Here is a 20,032-nt window from a genome sequence, read left to right as displayed (position 1 = left end):
TTCTTTCTGTTCTTGGGTCGTCACCTTGCTGTGGTGCCCCCTCAGCCCCTACAGAAGTGCATGAGGTCATGCCTGTGACTCTGTCTCTGGGTTCTCCCTAAGCTTCAGGTAGGCCTCTTGTGTCTCACACCTCAGCGATGCAGGTGCACAGTCCATCGTGGCTCCCACCTTCAGCTCCTGTTCTGGTCTGCCAACTCTGTCTGCGTACAGCTCTTGTCTGCCAGCTCCCGTAGTGGTGTAGTCGACACCCATCGACATTCCTTCTGATGTTTCAGGCATCGACCGGCTTCGGTCACAGTGTCGGATGGGAGCCCACCATCAGTTTTTTTTTTTTTTTTCCTCTCTGGATTTGAGGACCATCACTTTTTAAGTACTACTGATAGTGTGGTGTGTTCCCTCCATTCCTGGACACAGTAACACTCCCTATACAATCTAGCTGGTTACTTGACTTGGGTGACACCTGTGACTTAGAATCTTTGCTAGCCTCCTGGTTTGGTTATGGTGGTGAGCTCCGTGCTGGCAGACATGCTTACTAGAGTTTCAGTTGCCCTGGATTTGCACCTTCCTTCAGTGTAATTGTCAACCAATCCCTTAATTGGTGTTCTGTATCCTGCCCAGTCTAATGTTGAGCCTGTAGTTCCTTATAGTAACTGTCTTTTGATATCCTGTTGGGTGCTTTGACTATGCCTGAAACCGGGCTCCCTGTGGATCGTTCTGTTTCCCACAGGCATCGCCCGGCCCCGTAGGATCCCACCTGTCTACTTGGACATCCCTCTACTAGAAACTTTCTATTTCAGTCTGCTTTACCCATGCAAAATATTGATTTTCTACCCCCTCTCCCTCTGTAGAGGGAGGCCAGGAAATTTGTAGTAGGTGTATTTTAGTTTCTTCTAGTGCTGCTCTGCACTCTCTGAGCACTTTTTGTGTGCTCGCCCACTTTTCCCACGCCTTGTGGGACACTGTGGAGCGTCTCTAGCCCTCCCTTCCGGAGGAAGCTTGGAATGCTCTTGTTCCCCTGGTACAAGATGGGCAGCAAGCTGCAACAATTCGCATCCGCTGAGGTATGGATACTGCTGATTCTGTTGGTCGGGCTATGGCCTCCTCCATTGCTCTACGTCTGTGCGCATGGTTGCGTACTTCCAGGTTTTCAGAGGCTGTGCAAACTGCTTTGATTGACATACCTTTTGATGGCATCCCCTTTTTGGCGCACAGTCCGACTCAGCTTTATGCCGGTTCAGAAATAGTCATGGTGTTATGGAGTCTGAACTCTGTTGTTGTACTAAAGTCTTCGGGGACAGTTGTTCAACTTGTTTTGCCTCTTTTCCGCCTTTCTAGGATGGAGTTCTTCTCTTCCCTCCTAGGATACATCCGGTGTGGTGTTTCTTGCTTTCTACAGGTACTTCTTGTCTCCTTTAGGCTGTCGGTGACAGGTGCCATCTGGAACTTATCTTATTTTACGGTCTCCTGGGAGTCTTTTGCAGGGTTCCTTTGCCGCTTGACGTTTCCTACCCGAGTACTTACTCTATGGCAGGTATTCTGTTTATGTGGTGCGTTTGCGCTATAGTCTTGTTCCCTGTTTTCAGGTACCTTATTTTTTAGGTCTCGGCTGCGAAAGGCTGCGCTTGCGCAGTCTCGCTCCGAGATTTAATGAGTTGGAGTGACATTGAGAAGAGGGGCTTGCACCCGCCCCTCTTCTCTCCTGTTCTCCATTGGCTGGCCTCTTAAATGCTGGCCAGCCACTGGAGAAGAGGTCCAGTCACTCCGTTGAAGCCCCGTCCTTTTCGGATCGGGGGGCGTGTTTTTTGCGAGAAGTCTCAGGGAGGAGACAACAGCAAAACACGCCCCCAAATCCGAAAAGGACGTGGCGTTTCTCCGAGGCATTTTCTGCTGTGCCTCGGAGAAAGGCGGTGGTGTCCCGGCGTTGCTCCCTCACCTGATCTCCTCTTCATTGCAGCGTCGGCGGATGTATGTTAAATTGTTGCACATAGTAACAGACACCTTGCTCGTTGAACCTGTCTCTCTCGCCTTTGCCGCACTGGGTGATCCGGGTCAAACGAGTATATATCTCGGATGCGTTGTTTCCCATCTCGGCCTAAATAAGAGCACACTGATGCAGAACAATATAGACGTGGACCTAGTTGTGGCTCTTGGCAACACTTGAATCCAGCTCAGATGTTTGCTTTTAAAATGACGTCCTTCCGGCAGTTCTTTACATCACATTCTTGGTATAATCGCTATTGTACGAACCTACATTTACGCAGAAGCAACCCTTCCCCATTCATGAAAGCTATAGACTTGTTTAAAGTCTCTCAGTGGCTTTATACTAGTATCGCACCCTCCCCTCCGACTAGCTCTGCTGTTCACCAGCTGCCATGAGAACGGCGCTATCTAGATCAGACTATGGGCGCCTCAAGTGCGCCCCTGCCCTCTGAGAGGATTAGCAGTCCCGGCTCTCCGCCTCCGGCACAGAGTGCCGGACGGCAAGTAACTGTCCCGCCGCACAATGACACGAAGAGCAGCACTTACTGTGATGGCCTGCAGCCGCTCCCGCAGCAGGTCCGCCTCCTCCATCACGGGGCTCGGCAGCCGGGCGCGCCGGGGTGGTTCACAGCGACAGAGGCTGGGGGTCCCTCAGCCGGCGATGAAGTTCAGTCCCGTGGGCTCCCCGGACAGAGTGACTGAGGGACGGCAGAGAGGAGGCGAGGAGCGCGTGCTGCGTCTGAGCTGCTCTGTCCAGGCAGGCACAGGAGCAGGCAGTGCTGAGGAGGCAGCAGGCACGCTCAGCGCTGGCACGGCTGACACGCCTTACACGCCTTAACAGGGAGAGGCGAGCCTCGCTCACACGCTGCCAGCTCGGTGCCACAGTCCCAAACTACACTTGTCAACAGGGGACTTTGTTTTCACTCTTACGACCTAACACGTGAACGAATCAGACCCTCCAGGGACTTCTGACCTGCTTGTGAGGCAGATCTTCTCTCATCCACGGCGGGTTCTGGTCACGAGACGGCAACAATTAAAGTTACTGGAGGTGAGCAGAAAGGGGAGGTTAAAATAAGAACATTAAAATGGATGAGGGCTGCAAAAAGCTCTAGTCGGGGACCAGGTGGTGGGTAGTCGGCAGCTGAATCGGTAATAGCAGTTGTTGCCGGCTGACTGGGTCAGGTAGTAGTCTAGGTCAAGGCGTAGGTTGACTGGTGGAGAAGGGAAATGGAGCTGTAGACAGAGTAGGAGACCAGAAAGGAGCTGCAAACTGGTAGGGAGGAGCGGACGCTGTAGTGAGAGTCCGCATAGGGAGCTGCAGACCTGGTCAGGGAAATGAGTAGCTATAGATGTGGTCGGGAGACAGGAGAAATGTAGTCTGGTTTACGGCATTAGGATTGTAATTTTGTGGAGCTGCAGACTGGGCCTGGGCCATCAACTGTCTGGGAACCAGTGCTTAATTTCAGCTGGGGGTTGAAGGTGGGGCTGACAGGAACTCATTTTTTTGGGACTGGCACTTATTTTTCTTCATGAGACTTTCACTCAGAGCCAGAGAAAAAAGCATTTACAATGCAATGGTCTCGGCATTGGTAAAGTTAGAGCTATTGGCATTGCTCATGACAATGCCGTTTCTTTAAATGTTTTAAAAACAGAAACATAAAGAAAAATAATGTCATGAGCAATGCCAATAGCTCTAACTTTACCAATGCCGAGACCATTGCATTGTAAATGCTTGTTATGTCTTGGAGGCATTTTTGTGAGCTACTAATGTACTTAGTACACCTTGTAGGGGCTTCACCTTTCTCTCTTCTCCGCCCTTATGTCCATATGGGCTATGCTGGTGCTGCAGGCAGGCAACCTCTCTGGCCTGATTTGCTTTCATTTCCATCTTCGGCCCTTTTCGGTGTGGAACTTCTCTTTGCTTTGTTTTACTCTCTGGAACACATGGATTTCTCCTGTTGTGTTCCTCCTGGTTCAGGCCTGGGTTCCACAACTCCAGCCTTCTTGTGCTCCTGAGACTGTTTGTTTGTCACCAGCAGTGTGGTATTCTTTTCCTGTTTTATAAATATCTGCCATCACCCCCCCATCCCCCCCTTTCCCAGGGTAGCTGTTGTCTGCTCTTCTTTTCGGTCATCTTCGCCTGGGACACTAGTCCCCTTGTTTGTTTGGATCCTTGCCTGGTATCCTTATTTCTCAAGAGACTGTCTTTTCTCTTTCTTCCCTGTATCTTTTCTCCCTCCAAGTCCGACTTCATTGCGTCCCCTTTTTCTATGGCAGAGGTTATATTTCATCCCTTTTTTTAGTGGGGGTGTTTCATTACTTTTTCATGGGGCATAATATCTTACCTTTTCTCACGTTTCCGTCAAGCGTTGTTCAGGTTTTCTACCAGTTTCCCCTGCTTCTGTAGGTTGGACAATGTGTGCTTGTCATAATCAACTATCTGTTGCCCTTAGTTTCCATAAGACTTTTGTTTCACCCTGGTGGTCTTTTCCTTCATGGTGGACTTTCCACATGTTAATATTCCTTGCTTCTCCTGCTACCGCTTGCTGGTGTTGGTTCTTGGGCGGTTGCTCCCGTTCTACTATTGTGGGCCTTGACTTCCACTTCCTGCTCATATGTGGCATTATGTTGCTGTTTTCCTCCTTGCCTTGTCTTTCTATCTCCTCCTCAGCTACTGTTGTAACTCTTCTTTTACGATGGTAGGATGTGTTGACTCTGTCCTTTCTTGCTTACTCTGTTCTTCAGGGCCGGCTATAGGGCAGTGCGATTGGTGCCACCGCACCCGCGCTGACTTGGGGTGGGGGCGTCTTTTTTGCAAGGATATTAAAATTTTAAAAGCACCTGCTGCTGCGTTCCTGGCCTCCAGCAATTTTCATGCATCAATTAAAATGTCAAGATAACTCCGTTGATTAATCGTCTTCCTGGAAAGAGACCAGAGGTTTGTCTAGTGGAAGTTTTGACTCATCCAAAGGTAGCGCAGAGGTTTAAAATGCCTGCTGCTAAGAACGTGTACCATGCAGATCACATAGTGCATATAATGTAAATAGGTCAGTGGGTTAGTGCTTCTGTAAAAGAGCTTTTTGTTACTTGTAGTTTATAAGTCAAAATCCTACTATAGAACATTGAGCTATTAACTGTCATCAAAGAACTGCATGCAAACTGCAAGGTATATATTAGAGCTATATATGTTTTTTTGCACAGTCTTTCATTATCCTAATCTTCCCAAAAGGGGTCAGTTGAGTGGAAAACAATTCTTATTATTAAAGAGAACCCCTAGTAATAGTTTTACATTTTAAATTCTGAATTTGTGCTTTTCCAAAATATTGACTCTTAAACTATATTGCCTACCAGTATCGATGACATGTCACTCCTACACTACACCTTGTAGTACTGTCTGATGTAAAATTTCCTATATACTGATTTACACACATTTTATTGTCTCTGTGCAATGTGTGTGTGTGTGATGTAAAGTACTCTGACACCTTACATTGGTATGAGTGGTGCTATAAAACTAAATGAATCTGAGAAACAGTGATTATGGAGACTTGAGGGGCACTGTTAAAGGGTGCAAGAAAGGGAATCAGTGGCAGAGGTGGCCATTGGTGTGTTGGGGGGGCACCAACAAACATTGTCGCACAGGGTGCCACAAGTGTTAAAGCCGTCCCTGCCGTTCTTGGAGTATCTTTCATTCCTCTACTTCTCGTCCTCCCGATCACTTACAGTTAACAGGGGTTACCTTTGCAGGAGTAGATATACTTTTGCTGTACCGTGGATGACTTGTGTCTCTACAGGGATTTCTTTTGTTGTATAAGCATAATTATCCTTATTTGCATTTATCCTTGGATGCATCTGCATGTGTGTACCTATCTTTTGTGGCTGTCTTTAACTTCAGATATTTGTGTGTGTTTGCGTATATGGTAGTCTGATCTTTTGTACTATGTACATCGCTGCATCTTACTTCCATCCTTCTTGGTGACCTGGTGTGAGAAAGTGCCCTCTTTCTGCATGGTAGCCCCCATTTTTTGCTGAACTGCTGATGTGCTTTCACTGAGTGTGCACTGGGCACCTACCAGTTAGGTACCCAGGGCCCATGTTCTTTTCCTAAAACTGCATTGAAAACAAAACCCAATTGGCATCTCTGGCTACAGGTCAGCCCCTGGTAAATGGTACCACAGGTACCCAGGGCACTGTGACCAGGCAAGACCTCTAAGGGTTGCAGCACTTATTGTGCCACCCTTAGAGCCCCTGTACCATTACACTCACACACTGCCTTTGCAGGCTGCGTGTCTTGGTGCAGAACAAAGTGAAGAGTCGACATGGCACACATCCCTGTGTGCCATGCCTACAACCCACTGCAACAGCATATATCCGTCACCCCTCTAGCTGTGTGACCTATGTAGGAAAGTGGGTTTCTGTTGCATTAACCCCCCCACACACACACACTTTTTGCCAGACTCCTGATGCACTTTTACTTGGTGTTCCCTGAGTCCCTGCCAATCAGGTTCCCAGGGCCTGTGTTCTTTCCCCAAAACTAACCCAATTGGTATCTCAGGCCACAGGTCAGTCCCTGGTAAATGGTACCACAGGTACCCAGGGCACTGTAACCAGAGAAGGCCTCTAAGGGCTGCAGCACTTATTGTGCCACCCTTAGAGGACCACTACACTCACACACTGCCTTTGCAGGCTGCGGGGTTTGGGTGCAAAACAAAGTGAAGAGTCAACATAGCACACATCTCTGTGGGCCCTGCCTAGCTGGGTGCACTATACCAGTGGTGAGGGTACAGGTGCATGAGCCCTGTACCCCTACAGTGTCTAAGTCCATTCTTAGACATTGTAAGTGCAGTGCTGCCATTAAGAGTATATGGTGCTGGGAGTTTGTCATTACAAACTCCACTGCACCATAATAGCTACACTGAAAACTGAGAAGTTTGGTTTCAAAATTCTCAGCATGTTAAACCCACACTGATGCCAGTGTGGGATTTAGTAAAAAGTGCATACAAAGGGCATCTTAGAGATGCCCCCTGAAAACTAACCCACCACTAGTGTCCAGGCTGGGTGGCTGCTTTCAGCTGCCACCACCAGACATGTTTCTGGACCCCTGGGTCGAGAACCTGCTGCTGTCTGGGGCCTGAAACAATGCACATCCTGGGACGAGGTGCTGGCTGCAGGATGGGTAGGGTTCACAAAAGGGAAGCTTCAAAGGCTTGCCGCCTTCGTGGGCTTTCCCAGGCTAATTGCTGCTTTCAGCAACTGGTCCCCACTGGTTATGACCCCCACTTTGGGCGGGAGAACCGGCGGAAAAAACAAGTGAGGAAGAGAGGTGTGCCCACCTCTGCCAACTCCACCAATCAGGTGGGGGAGGCGAGGTGAAGCACAACTCAAAGTCTACGCCATCTTGAAGATGGGGGACCCAGCCAACCAGGGAAAGGCTTTTGTCCCCCTCCCACTGGAGGGTGGCATAATAGGAGGTTGAACCCACCAAAGGGAAGGGATCCATTTGTCCCAACCTTTTAATTACCTGTAACACCCCTAAATCTCGTTTTTTGAGGCACCCCTGAACCTTGCTTCCTCAGATCCAAGCAAGAAGAAAAGAAGGACCAAAGAGCCGGCCCGAAGCCAACAAGAGGAGGACGCCCACTAACTTGGCCCCAGCCCTACCAGCCTGTCTCCACCCTGAACCTGCTCCAGCGAACACCCGGTGTGTCCTGCAGCCAGCAACCTCAAGAATCCCCGAGGACCGGCCTTCAAATCCAAAGACTCTGTCTCCCGTGAACACCAGATTTCTTCAAACAACATACTCCAGCTCCGCAAGGATCCATGAGTTTGCACCACTCTGCACCCGACGCCCACGGCCCGAGTTCGAGTGGCCCAACACCAAGAGGAGGTCTCCCCGGCGATCCTGAACCGAGATCCGGCGACCCCTGACATGCCTCAAGCCTTCAGCCGACGCCTGCAGCCTCAAACCGGAAGGTCCCCCCAACCGCGATCAGGAGCTGGTAAGAAGATCTGACCCTGAAAGGCACCCCTGCACCCGACGCCCCACTGCCTTGGGTGGCCCAACCGACGGTGCCTAACCAACATCTCAACATACCTCTCCAATTGGTGGTCACATCCAGAAGACCTTTGTCCCCGAGCCTACAGTGCTTTTGCAAACCGGCTTTACTCCCACAACCCAGTGGCCTGCTCGTCAGCAGCCACCAACCGGAGGCCCCCAATTCCCCATTGGATAACTGTGGGCCTCTTCACTTTGCATCTGGCCACCCTAGTGCCACTGAGGGTGTAACAAGAGTGCATCCTTGACCCTGGGGGACCCCTGAGTCCAACCCCAGAATACCAACTTCCACAACAAAGTACTTACCTTTGACGTTGTATATACAAGCATGTACATATACTTTAGTCTTGTACATATAATGCTTGTTTTTTTTTTCTATCAATATGTACGCTAGCAACTTCCTCACTTGCCAATATGGTGGGGAAAAAAATCTTAGAATGGAGCTCTTGAAAATTTGCATTCTCAAAGAGGAGGAGCCTCAATTTCACGTCCGCAATAAAAGACTTCTTTGAGAGAAACAAGTTGTAGAGTACAAGCCCAGCACTAAATGTCAGGAGAGTGCATAGCTTGTGAATCTGCAGCACTACAAGCTACAAATAGATGCTTAAAAGGTAAGTACCATACTCCATTCAGTGTCTTTCTTTTTCCACCATTGTGTTCTGTTGTGAGCAGTATCAGTGAAAAGAATCTGAAAACGGGAAGAGAAAAACATTGGACCGGATATCTTTTGTAAAGCAACATTAGTAGGCTGTATGAAGGTGCATAGCATCGTACACTAGTCTAGTTTTCGGTGGAGTTACAGTGATGAGGACTTGTAGAAAGATAGGTTGCGTCAAGAACATCCTGTTCCCTTGAAATGCCCAGCACATATATTTTTTTCTATCTGGGAGAGGGGGTACAAGAAAGCCTCATGCGATTCTGTGATTTTGTAGAAGAAAACGTGGAGGATGAGCAAATGAAGGTGCTGTGCACTCTTGCATCAATCTGGTCATCCATCCATTGTCAAAACCTCATGGGAGGTCTAAGAATGTGGAGAGATTGTGTGATGACATGGAAAGGTTGTGGTAGTTAAAAACAAACTCGTAGTCATTCAGGACCATGACATTCAAAAAGCTGCATTACAACTAGTGATGCCCAAAGCAATAAGGGAAGTACCTTGACTGAAAGTTGAGATTCTGGAAGATGAGACTTGAAAAAACACCTCACAGTTTTCTGTCATCTTATCACAGATGACAAGGTAAATTGTCCTCAAAGGACATTGACAAGCAGAAATGGCCAATAATAACTGTCAGTTGTTTTTTTAAGGTAAAATGAAACACACTGGAATCCATATTCTCCCCCCCCTTTTTTTTTATTTTCTTACAACAATTGACAGTAATTGGGTGCAACCGGCCTCCTGAACTTGGTAGCCAGGTCCTTGTCAAAGGGACCATCAATAGTAAACCTCATTTGTTTTCTGCATTGATCAAATGCTGGTTATATTTTTTTTAATATGATTTATAATCCTTTCCTTGCAGATGCCATCACATGGCAAAAGCGGAGAACCAATATCATTGTAGATAATTTAAACAGATACAGCAGTGATTACACTGGTCACTGGAAGCCCTCAAAGTCTTCCTACAGTATCATGAACTGCAGTGGGATCTTGCAGTATCTATTATATTCTCTTAACTAATAAAACGCAAAAGAGAAGAGCAAATCTCATGGTCCCAACAAAGTATTCTTTCTCTCGTCACAAAAGATAAATATCATGTGCATTACAAAATTAAAATCAGAATATAGATGCACGCTGTTATTCCATTACACAGTAAATTCTTTTCCATTCTTGCGTGCTGAACATTTCCCACTGTAACTTCTACAGTACACGTACATTTATCTAGGGAGAGGATGTGAACTATACAAATCTGTAATGAAATTATGCTGTATCAATCTTAGCTCGGTTTCTATAAAAAAAAAATGTTTTTATAACTGACGTTCTCGAAATATGTTTGAGTTATGTTGAGAAGTGGCAGTTTGATATAAGATATGAAATAGACCGTTTAACTGAGAAGTAGTCTTACTGATATCTCATAAACATTTAGAACTGCTTAGTGTCATACTTTTTAACACTGTGATTTATAATGCAGTATACATGATAAATGCCACAACACTGACCAGTATTAGGATAAATGTAATGTGTTTATTAAATTTCATGCATAAGACGCATACATTGAGCTGTGTCTCCAGTTGGTAAATGTAAGGAATGAATAATACACTTGTAACATCAGTAGTTTAAAAGTATGTATAGATCGTTTGACACCATTTTCCCAAATATTTGATTCCATCCCTGGATTGCATCCTCTAAGACACTCTTTTCTCTCTATAGGATTTTAAAATAAAAAACATGGGCTCCTGGGCAAGCCTAGTTCAGAAACACCCAGCTGCTCCTTCCTCCACCATGAAATCTTCCAGTGACAGCTTTGAGCAGTTCCGCAAGGCTGCTCGAGAGAAGGAGGAGCGGGAGAAAGCCATGAAGGCCCAGGTGGAGCAGGCTGAGCGAGAGCGGCTCAGAAAGGAGCAGGAGCGAATGAGGTGCGAATTTCAGCATCACACAGGGTGACTGTTTAGCAGCATGTGACACAGGATTTGTATTGTCATTTGCTGAAAGGAAGATTGAGGCAAGATTATTCTAAAAATTTGACAAGATGTTATATGTGCCTTTCTTTGGCTGGAAAGGGGCAGGGTGTTGCAGGTAAGAAGATAGTGATTGGGACAGTGCACTCTAAATGTTTTTGGCACTACTTTGAGTCATCTGTGAAAAGCATTTACACAGCAGTCTGGAAGTTTCAGATGATAGTGAGAAGTAGGGACAGTTGTTCAGCAGTGAGCTGAACATTATAGAGGAATGTTGATGCCAGTTGTACAATGAGTAGGGAGGTCGGGCTGTGGCTTATACATCTGCAGGGTCTTGCCAGAGTTTTGAGATTCCAGTTGCCTAAAAGTTAGAGCTATGGGTCAGCAGGTCAATACTATAAAGTTTTGCAAAGTCTCAGTTGTTCAAGGAAAGGACTTGACTGTACGATATGTGTTTAAGTGTAAATAGTGGTGTGAAGTCTCTTAAAAAGAGTTTGAGGATTTGCGCTGTTGGCAGTCATAGAATTCCTCCAGCTTTTATATGCAACTGTTGTGGGTTGGGAAAGTAAAGCGTGACTGCTAGTCAGAATTGTGGAGTCTTAACATAACTTGGTTGATAAATTCAATTTAAGGTTGCAGAATAGTAAGTTTGTAGCTTCTGTGGCTATGGATACACATGCACACCATACTCTTGTCATCTAGTTTTGGTCTCGGACTGTTGTAACTTGTTGTTCTTCGAATAAGTCTTTTGAGTCACAAATTTTTAGTGACTACTTCGGTAGTGAACGTGCAAGGGCACCGACTCCATTGTTAAATTGTTTTCCCTACCATCGGGTTCAGACGTGTATAGTATTTGTTCCTGGTCCCAGAGCTCTTTGTTTATCCAGTATTGGTGTGTCTTTCATAGATTCACATGCCTGAATCATTCCCCGTCGCCGAGGTGGGAGTCCCACGGTAAATACAAAAGTAGTGCCAAAAATAAATAAGAGTAGTAGGCTAAAAGAAAAGGCCTAAGGCCTGCATCATAGTAGCCTATCTACATCATTATAGTAAAAAGAACCAAAACTTGGTTCTAACCAATCGGCTACCAGCACCCTCTAGAACCTTCCCAGCAGATGCAGGTCTCCTCAGATTTTCACCACACGTCGTGTGGAAGGGAGTCTCCCTAAGTGCCACTCAGTCCTTCTAATTTTTCTTCAGGATGTCTGACAGGAAAGCTCTTTTCAAACCCTGCAGGGCCCGAGATAAAAAGAGGGTCCATGTGGATGATCATCATAAGGACTGCATTTATTGTCTTTATCCCAAATATGAAGCAAAAAATTGCAAGATTTGCCGTACCTTCCCTACCAAAACTCTTAGGGATAGGGAGGCAAGACTGCTCTTATGGCTCAAATCTTCTTCGGCTGAAGAGGATGACAGAGCGTCTACTTCCAGCAAGAGAGCCAGGTCCCATGACAGCTCTTCAAGTGAGGGGAGAAAACACTTGAAATCATCCCATGATGTTTCTGTCCCTTCACAGAGGTCACCAACACTTTCCTCTGGGTCAACGCTGTCTCCGTTATCCACAGCAGGCAAGGACTCAAAAAATTCTTCCACTTCAAAAACTGTAAGTAAAAGCCATATTAAATCTGTCACGGTGACTACTTCGTCCACTATCTCTGTGACTACTTCTTCTGCCTCATCATCTACGGCTACTATTTCAACTACGGCCATTCAAATCGCCTATTCTGTCTACAAAAATATCTATTTCTACTAGGAAACCAGTTTTTGAGGAATCGTCGACGAGAAAGTTAAAATTACCGTCAACGACCGCATCGACGTCGAGCTCATTGATAGTACCGCCGACGAAGTCTTCGCTGTCGACAAAGATCTCATCGTCGACGACCCCGTTGACGAAGAGCCAGTCGACGACAATCCCATCGACGACGACCCCGTCGACGAAGAGCCTGTCGATGGCGGTTTTACATGTTCTATCCACAGTTTCTGCTAGTTTAACTCTACCTGCGCAGTCAACACCTAAGCCATCAGGTTTTCAAAGACAACCAGATTACAGCAAGATCTCACCACTTATGTCTTCACATCTCCTAGACACTTATACTGAAGATGATGACTGTGGGGATGAAGATGATGAAGGACCCTTTGGTACAGCTCACCATCCTACTGAATTAAATATCAAGTGTCAGGATGACGACGAAGATGATGACTACCAGGAGCAATATTATCAAGAAGATATTATTGTTCCACATCATAGATTCCATCATCGGGAAGGACGCCAGTGGGAAATGAGTTACCTCCCTCCACCGCTCATTCAGGATTTACAAGCCATGCTGGCAGATTACCGGCAAAGGTTTCCCCCACAGCAGACAGTTCCAGAGAACCCACCCATACCAGCGGTGATTCCTGTTCCATTAACTCAACCGCAAGTTCCGGTTACACCTGTCCCTCTTTCAGATTAAACGGAAGAAGTGCAAAATGACACTACTTCCTCCGAAGAAGAGGTTGAAGCGGGTGAACTACCTGACAATACTAGTATTCCGGAGCCATGGGATGACTACGTAATTCCAATGTCTTTTCCTCTGCCGTCTGATTCTCCACCTGAGGACATCGGGGGCTTCCATAATTTAATGCAACGGGCTGCAGTCAGATTTCAATTGCCGGTAACAGTCGAGCAGACAGAATGTTTCCTTCATGATTTCAAGGAGGAGTTCAGGAAAATCATGAGAGCTGTACCTATAATAGACTATATATGGAATGAAGGGGTAAAAAACATGAAAACCCCTGCATCTGTCCCGGCGGTACTTCAGCGCATAGAGAGAAAATATCGTGCCCCTGCCAACAGCCCAGCTTGCCTCATTGGTCACCCGCGTCCTGATTCTGTGATTTCACAGGCCGCCCAACAGCGATCTAAGAATCCTGCAACACCTATCACCACACCACCTGATAAGGAAGGACGTCGTCTGAACCTTATAGGCAAAACATTCTCTACCATGGCAGCGGCCTCCATCAAAGCTGCCAATTCATTAGCCATTATCGGTCGTTACGACTGTCAAATGTGGTCAGACATGATGAGTTTAATTGACCTCATTTCAGAAGACCGTAGGCAAGAGGCAAGAAAGATTCTGCAGGAAGGGGAACGTGCCACATCAGAAACTATAGATTGCGCTTTGGACATCGTAAACACCAACTTCCTTCAGCTTGCAGGAGCGGCAGTGCTTCGACACCAGGGATGGCTTAAGGCCACCACTTTCATACCTGAGGTGCAAACAAAGATTCTGGACATGGCTTATGACAGAGGGTCTTTGTTCGGGAAGCTCATTGATGAGGCCCTCTTAGCCATAAATACTGACACAGATACCGCACGATCATTGGGTACCCTTTAGTACAGGCGCCGAAATTTTAGAGGAGCAAGAGGACGTGGTTTTTCATCAAGAGGAGGATACCAAAATCAGCAGAACAGGCAGTATCAATCCCATTATAGACAGCCCTACAGCCTGTCCTCATACCGTCAATCATCCACTGCTAGTTTCTCTCGTCAAGGTGGTCGGAAGAGATCACAAAATCAAGGCAGAGACACTAGCAGGAAGCAGTGATTTCCACAGGGCGCCAGCCATATTACCCTCCTTACCCGTGGGCGTGAAGATTTCAGCTTTTGTACACAAGTGGCGAGAAATCACATCAGATCAATTGGTTCTAGACCTAGTATCCAACGGTCACACCCTCGAATTCATCAAACAGCCACCTACTACTCCGCCAAGGGGTCCCTCTCGTCTTCACTTATTATTCAAGGAAGCCTTTACGATGCTCCTCAAAAATGCCATAGAGAAAGTTCCATCATGTCAGAAAGGAACATGTTTCTATTCTCGTTTCTTCCTCATCAAAAAGAAGTCAGGGGAATGGCTACCAATTTTAGACCTCCGCAAGTTATACAAGTTTCTCACGAAGCAAAGTTTCTGAATGGTCACGCTTGATGAGATTTTAAGTTGTCTAAACGAAGGAGATTTTATGGCTTCTCTGGATTTGGAAGACGCTTACTTCCACATACCTATACACCCCAAACATCGCAAATATCTTAGATTTACTGTGGCTGGCATCCACTGTCAGTTCAAAGTGCTCCCTTTTGGGCTGAAATCAGCTCCTAGAATCTTCACGAAGTGCCTGGCACAGGTAGCGGCAGCATTGAGATCCCGAGGAAAACAAGTATTCCCTTATTTAGACGATTGGCTGATCAAAGGTATTTCAGAACAAAATACCAAGGTTGCCACAGAAGAATGTTTACAACTATTCGCTTCCCTGGGGCTGACCCTCAACGAGAGCAAATCACAATTACGCCCTCTCCAAGTCATACCTTTTCTCGGAGCACGGTTAAACACGGTCCAGTGCAAAGCATTCTTGTCACACGACCGCCAGCTGCGTCTTCAGAAATTGGCAAAGCTAATTGCAAAAAGAAAGTCCGTTTCAGTCCGAAAGTTTGCTTCGCTCCTCGGAATGTGCTCTTCTAGGATACATCTCATTCCCTTAGCACGGCTCAAAATGAGACCTCTTCAGGAGGAACTGCACCTTCAATGCCAACAGGCCATAGGTTCGTTCGATGAGACTATCAGGATCACACAGCGCATAATAAATTCTCTACGTTGGTGGTCACAGACAGAGAATTTAACCCAAGGCACCACTTTTCTACAGACCATTCCAGATTTCGTTTTAACAACCGATGCCTCCATGGAAGGATAGGGAGGTCATCTGCAGGATTTGCATATTCAAGGGAGATGGTCTCAAGTTCAAAGGCAACAACATATCAACAGTCTGGAGCTCCGCGTCATCTTTCTGTCTCTGCAAGCGTTTTCCCAAGGATTGCGGGATCCTCGGTGCTGGTTCGTACCGACAATACGACCAGCATGTATTACATCAACAAGCAGGGAGGAACAAAATCAGCTACACTCTCGAAGGAGGCTCAGAAACTGTGGGAGTGTGTCACATTCCACAAGATAACACTGAGAGCCGAACATGTCAGGGGTCTCCACAATACCCTGGTGGACACGCTGAGCAGGTCTCTAACGGACTGTCATGAGTGGGAGCTAGAACAGGAGCAAGTGAACACAGTGTTCCAGGTTTCTGGACCTATTCACAACAAGGGAGAACAAGAAATGCTGATATTATGCCAGCAGGTTCCCTCAACGGGGATCAAGAGGGAATGCCCTGTCCATGCGATGGTCAGGGATTTATGCTTACGCTTTTCCCCCAATACCATTGATTCCGAGAGTGCTCCGCAAGATGAAGCTGGAGGGTTGCCGTTTAATACTGATTGCACCCTGTTGGCCAAGACAATATTGGTTTCAGGAGCTTCTCCTATTGTCCCAAGACAGGCCCATTTGCCTTCTTCCAACGCCTACAGTGTTATCGAGGGACAGAGGGCAAGTACTTCATCCGGACCCACAGTCCCTGCACTTGCACGCATGGCTCCTGATTTCTTAGAATTTAAGGACCTCAACATTCCACAGGACTGTCGTGAGATTTTGGGCAAATCCCGTGCCCAAAGCACAATTAAGACTTTTCGCCTCAAGTGGAAGCGATTTTGCTATTGGTGTGAAGCGAATAATATTCATCCAATCCAGTCTCCTGCAGAACAAATACTCCAGTATCTGCTTTCTCTCGCCAAGTCTGGGCTTACGTTTTCATCAATTAAAGTACATCTTGCTGCTCTTTCCAGATCCAGGAAGTGCTCAAAACTTCCTTCTCTTTGCTCGTCTTCACTTGTCAAAAAATTCATGAAAGGACTTTTCCGGGCTTTCCCTCCAGTGCGAGCACCCCCTCCAGAGTGGGAACTCAACACAGTGTTAGCGCAATTAATTAAGCATCCATTTGAATGGATCTCAAATTCCTTACTTGGAAGGTCGCCCTTTTATTGGCTCTCACCTCTGCAAGATGGGTTAGTGAGATCCAAGCTTTCACTATCAAGGAGCCCTTTTTGCAGTTTACTAGTGACTACGTAATCCTTCGAACAAATCCCAAGTTCATCCCTAAGGTACGGACGCAATTTCACTTAAATGAGACGATAAGATTAAAAACATTCTTTTCGGATCCATCAACTCCAGCTGAAAGAGCATTACGCTCCCTGGATGTTAAGCGCTGTTTAAAGTTCTACCTACAGAAAACTAGGGACATCAGACGGTCTAACCAATTGTCCGTGGCCTATGGTCAAGCAACTCTTGGGAATGCAGTAACAAAGGCAACTATAGCCAGATGGTTGACATCTGCTATTCATTTCTGTCATGTGAAAGCTAATAAGCCTTTGCAGAGGAAAGTCGAGGCTCATTCGACAAGGACTATTTCAACTTCTACAGCTTTGTTTGCTGGAGTGACTTTGGAGAATTTCTGTTGTGCTGCGACATGGAAAAATGTCCACACGTTCACGAAACATTACTGCCCTCAATCTTCGCATCAAGAAGATGCAGCGGTTGGACAGTCTGTTCTACACCATCTCTTTCATTAAGGTCAGATTCAGGTATTTTCTCTTTTATGATCAATTTGTTATTTTAATATGTATGCAAATATACAGGCTGATAAGTCTAAAATCGTGCTTATTTCTATATGCTTATAGGTATATGTGTATATATATGTAGATATATATGTTTATGTAATGTCTTTTCAATAGTTTTTGCTTATCAAAGGATTTAAAAAAATAAAATACAAAAAAAGGAGGAAGAATATTTATATATGATGTTTTCCAACCTTTGTGAATGTTATTTGGGAGTTTATGAACACGTGTCTCCCACCATCCGCAAACGACAGTATATGGGTATACTGCTTGCTACTCTGATTGAGACATGTGAATCTATGAAAGATACCCCAATACTGGATAAGAAAACAAGTTACTTACCTGTAACTACAGTTATCCAGTATTGGTATCTTTCATAGATTCACATGCACACAGCCTCCTCCCCGAGGAGACAGTTCTCTATATCTGGTATACTTATTTCTCACTTGTGCTAGGAAAATCTGAGGAGAATTGCCTCTGCTGGGAAGGTTCTAGAGGGTGCTGGTAGCTGATTGGTTAGAACCAAGTTTTGGTTCTTTCTACTATAATGATGTAGATAGGCTACTAGGATGTAGGCCTTGGGCCTTTTCTTTTAGCCTACTACTATTTATTTTTGGCACTACTTTTGTATTTACCGTGAGACTCTCGCCTCGGCGACGGGGAATGATTCAGGCATGTGAATCTATGAAAGATACCAATACTGGATAACTGTAGTTACCGGTAAGTAACTTGTTTTCTTCTCTTCCTGTTACCAAGAAGAGTTTTCTACTCTGGTGCTCATAAGATTTTTTTTTTTTTTATTTTTTCTTTTTATTTTTTATTTTTTTTTCTCCCCCTCTTCTCTCCACTGGTCATTACACAGCTTCAAAGATTGGGCCACTCTAAACTTGAGGCTCCCCATGCCCTTTGGTGCCCTCCCCAGAGCACACTGATACTGGCTGCAATTGTTGTTCGGCCTTCAGGAGCAAAAAGGCCCTTTGGCAGAGGACAGTTTGGCGGGTAGCCCATAAGATGTTTCGATCATCATCAGAGAGGCTGGATATCATCAACGCATACCCACTCAGCGGCGAAGAGGAGGAGTTTGGTGCGTCCTTGATGCACCGTTCCATCAGCTCAGCCCCAAGATGATCAGATTCCTTGGAGCCCAAAGAGGCGGAAGAGCCAGAGGTGCTTTAAGACGCCTCATCTACCTCCCTCAACCCCGGGCCTCACCCCAAAGTCACTTAGAGACCCGTGAGGGGGTTGACACCCACACTTCTACGCAGACTTCCAAAACACATATGCGGCTGCATGTTGAAGAAGAGCACTCCAGAATCGAACACTCTCTTCATCCTGCGTCTCCTGAGAAGCGTTTGGACCCGGCTCTTAGCCCTCCTCCCACTCCAACAACTCATCCATCTCCACTATCTTCCCCTCCTCCTCCCTCACCACCTGTACCTTCCTCTCAAGAGTCACCAGGTTCTTCTCCAGATTCAGGTAGCCCTAGCCCCTACTCCCCAGTAGAGGACTTTGGTGTGCCAGTCTACATGCACCCTGTGGACAGTCCCTGGGAGGATTATGGCATGGAGCCATCAGGTGACCTTGACCATGTTCCTGTCAGGACTTCTCCACCAGATGACACCAACCCATACAACGGTTTTCCACCAACACGCTGCCTTGTACCTCAAGGTGGACATGTATGTTAGCCTAGAGGATGACAACGTAGTGGAGATGCTCTCCAGAACTGAGCAATCCCTCCAGTTTCTCTGTGTCCTAAAGGGTATGGTAAAATCTGCCCCAGAGATGTTAAAGGAGTCAGTAAAACCCAGGTGATAACACATAGGATTGAAATTAAATTTAAGCTTGCACCATGTGGTGCCCTCATCCTTAGAGGCCATGTCCCACCCGACACCCTGGTCATTTCCACTGCTCGGAAGAGATCAGCAGCCCAGGCCACAGGTGAGCTCATCTCAACCCCACCAAACATTCCACCATGCACACATGCCCTCAGCTCAGAACACTACAAGATGAGGTCCATGTGCTCTTTCTCAAAGGGGGGCATAGAGCCAGTGCCCCCTGAACACTAGGGCAAAGGCGTCTAATCCCTTACTTCCTCATCCCCAAGCAGGATGGCTCTCTCAAGCCAACCTTTGATCTCGGTCCTCTCAATAGATACATCCTATCTGAACATTTCCATAATACCTCCCTGCAGGGTGTCATGCCTCTGCTGCAGCAAGGCAACTTCATGGTCACACAAGACCCGGATGTCTGCTTTCACATTCCCATCCATCCAACCCATCTACACTGCTTACGCTTCATGGGTAACTGTCACGCCCACCAGATTAAACTGTTGTCCTCCAGAATCACCACAGTCCCAAGGACTTTCACCAAATTTCCAAATGTCTAGCTGTAGTAGCCGCTAACCTCAGAAAGGGGGGCGGGGCAGACTGTCTGCTTCCCCTGCTTAGACTGGCTTGTCAAGAGTGCATGCTGACAAGTCCACTTAGCCTGCACCCAAGCTGCCACTTCCCTGCTCTGCAAATTGGGCTTTACAGTCAACGCTGCCAAGTCCCACCTCCAGCTACTTCAAGTGCAACTCTTCCTAAGGGTCAGTCCTCAATGCTTCCTTGGTCAAACCTTACCCAAGCAAACAGGTGGCGTTCCTGCAGCTACTGCGTCTTTTTTTTTTTGCCACTCCGTCCTCTCACAGTTCTAACAGTGATGCATCTCATAGGTATGATGGTCTCATCACGATCCACAATTCTTCACCCAACGCTCCATATACGGCCCCTCCGAGAGTACATCTCACCACAGTGTTCTCAAGATTGGGGTCACTATGATGGGGTCTGGGTCACTTGCTATACTGCTTAGTGGAA

The 20,032-nt window shown here is 46.6% G+C and overlaps 1 protein-coding gene across 8 annotated transcripts in view; it reads left to right on the top strand.

Moving 5' to 3' along the window:
- Positions 1-20,032, top strand: part of BRD4 (bromodomain containing 4) — a 1,415,251-nt gene that overhangs the window by 1,334,593 nt on the left and 60,626 nt on the right. For all 8 annotated transcript variants that reach the window (XM_085654329.1, XM_085654330.1, XM_085654326.1 and 5 more), the window contains one exon: positions 10,398-10,603. In XM_085654329.1, the coding sequence (XP_085510455.1) occupies positions 10,398-10,603 (206 nt within the window). The remainder of the gene's footprint in view (positions 1-10,397; positions 10,604-20,032) is intronic.

The sequence above is a fragment of the Triturus cristatus genome, chromosome 4_1 (genome assembly GCF_964204655.1).
Source record: "Triturus cristatus chromosome 4_1, aTriCri1.1, whole genome shotgun sequence".
NCBI lineage: Eukaryota > Metazoa > Chordata > Amphibia > Caudata > Salamandridae > Triturus > Triturus cristatus.
This window is presented reverse-complemented; position numbering and strand designations above follow the sequence as displayed.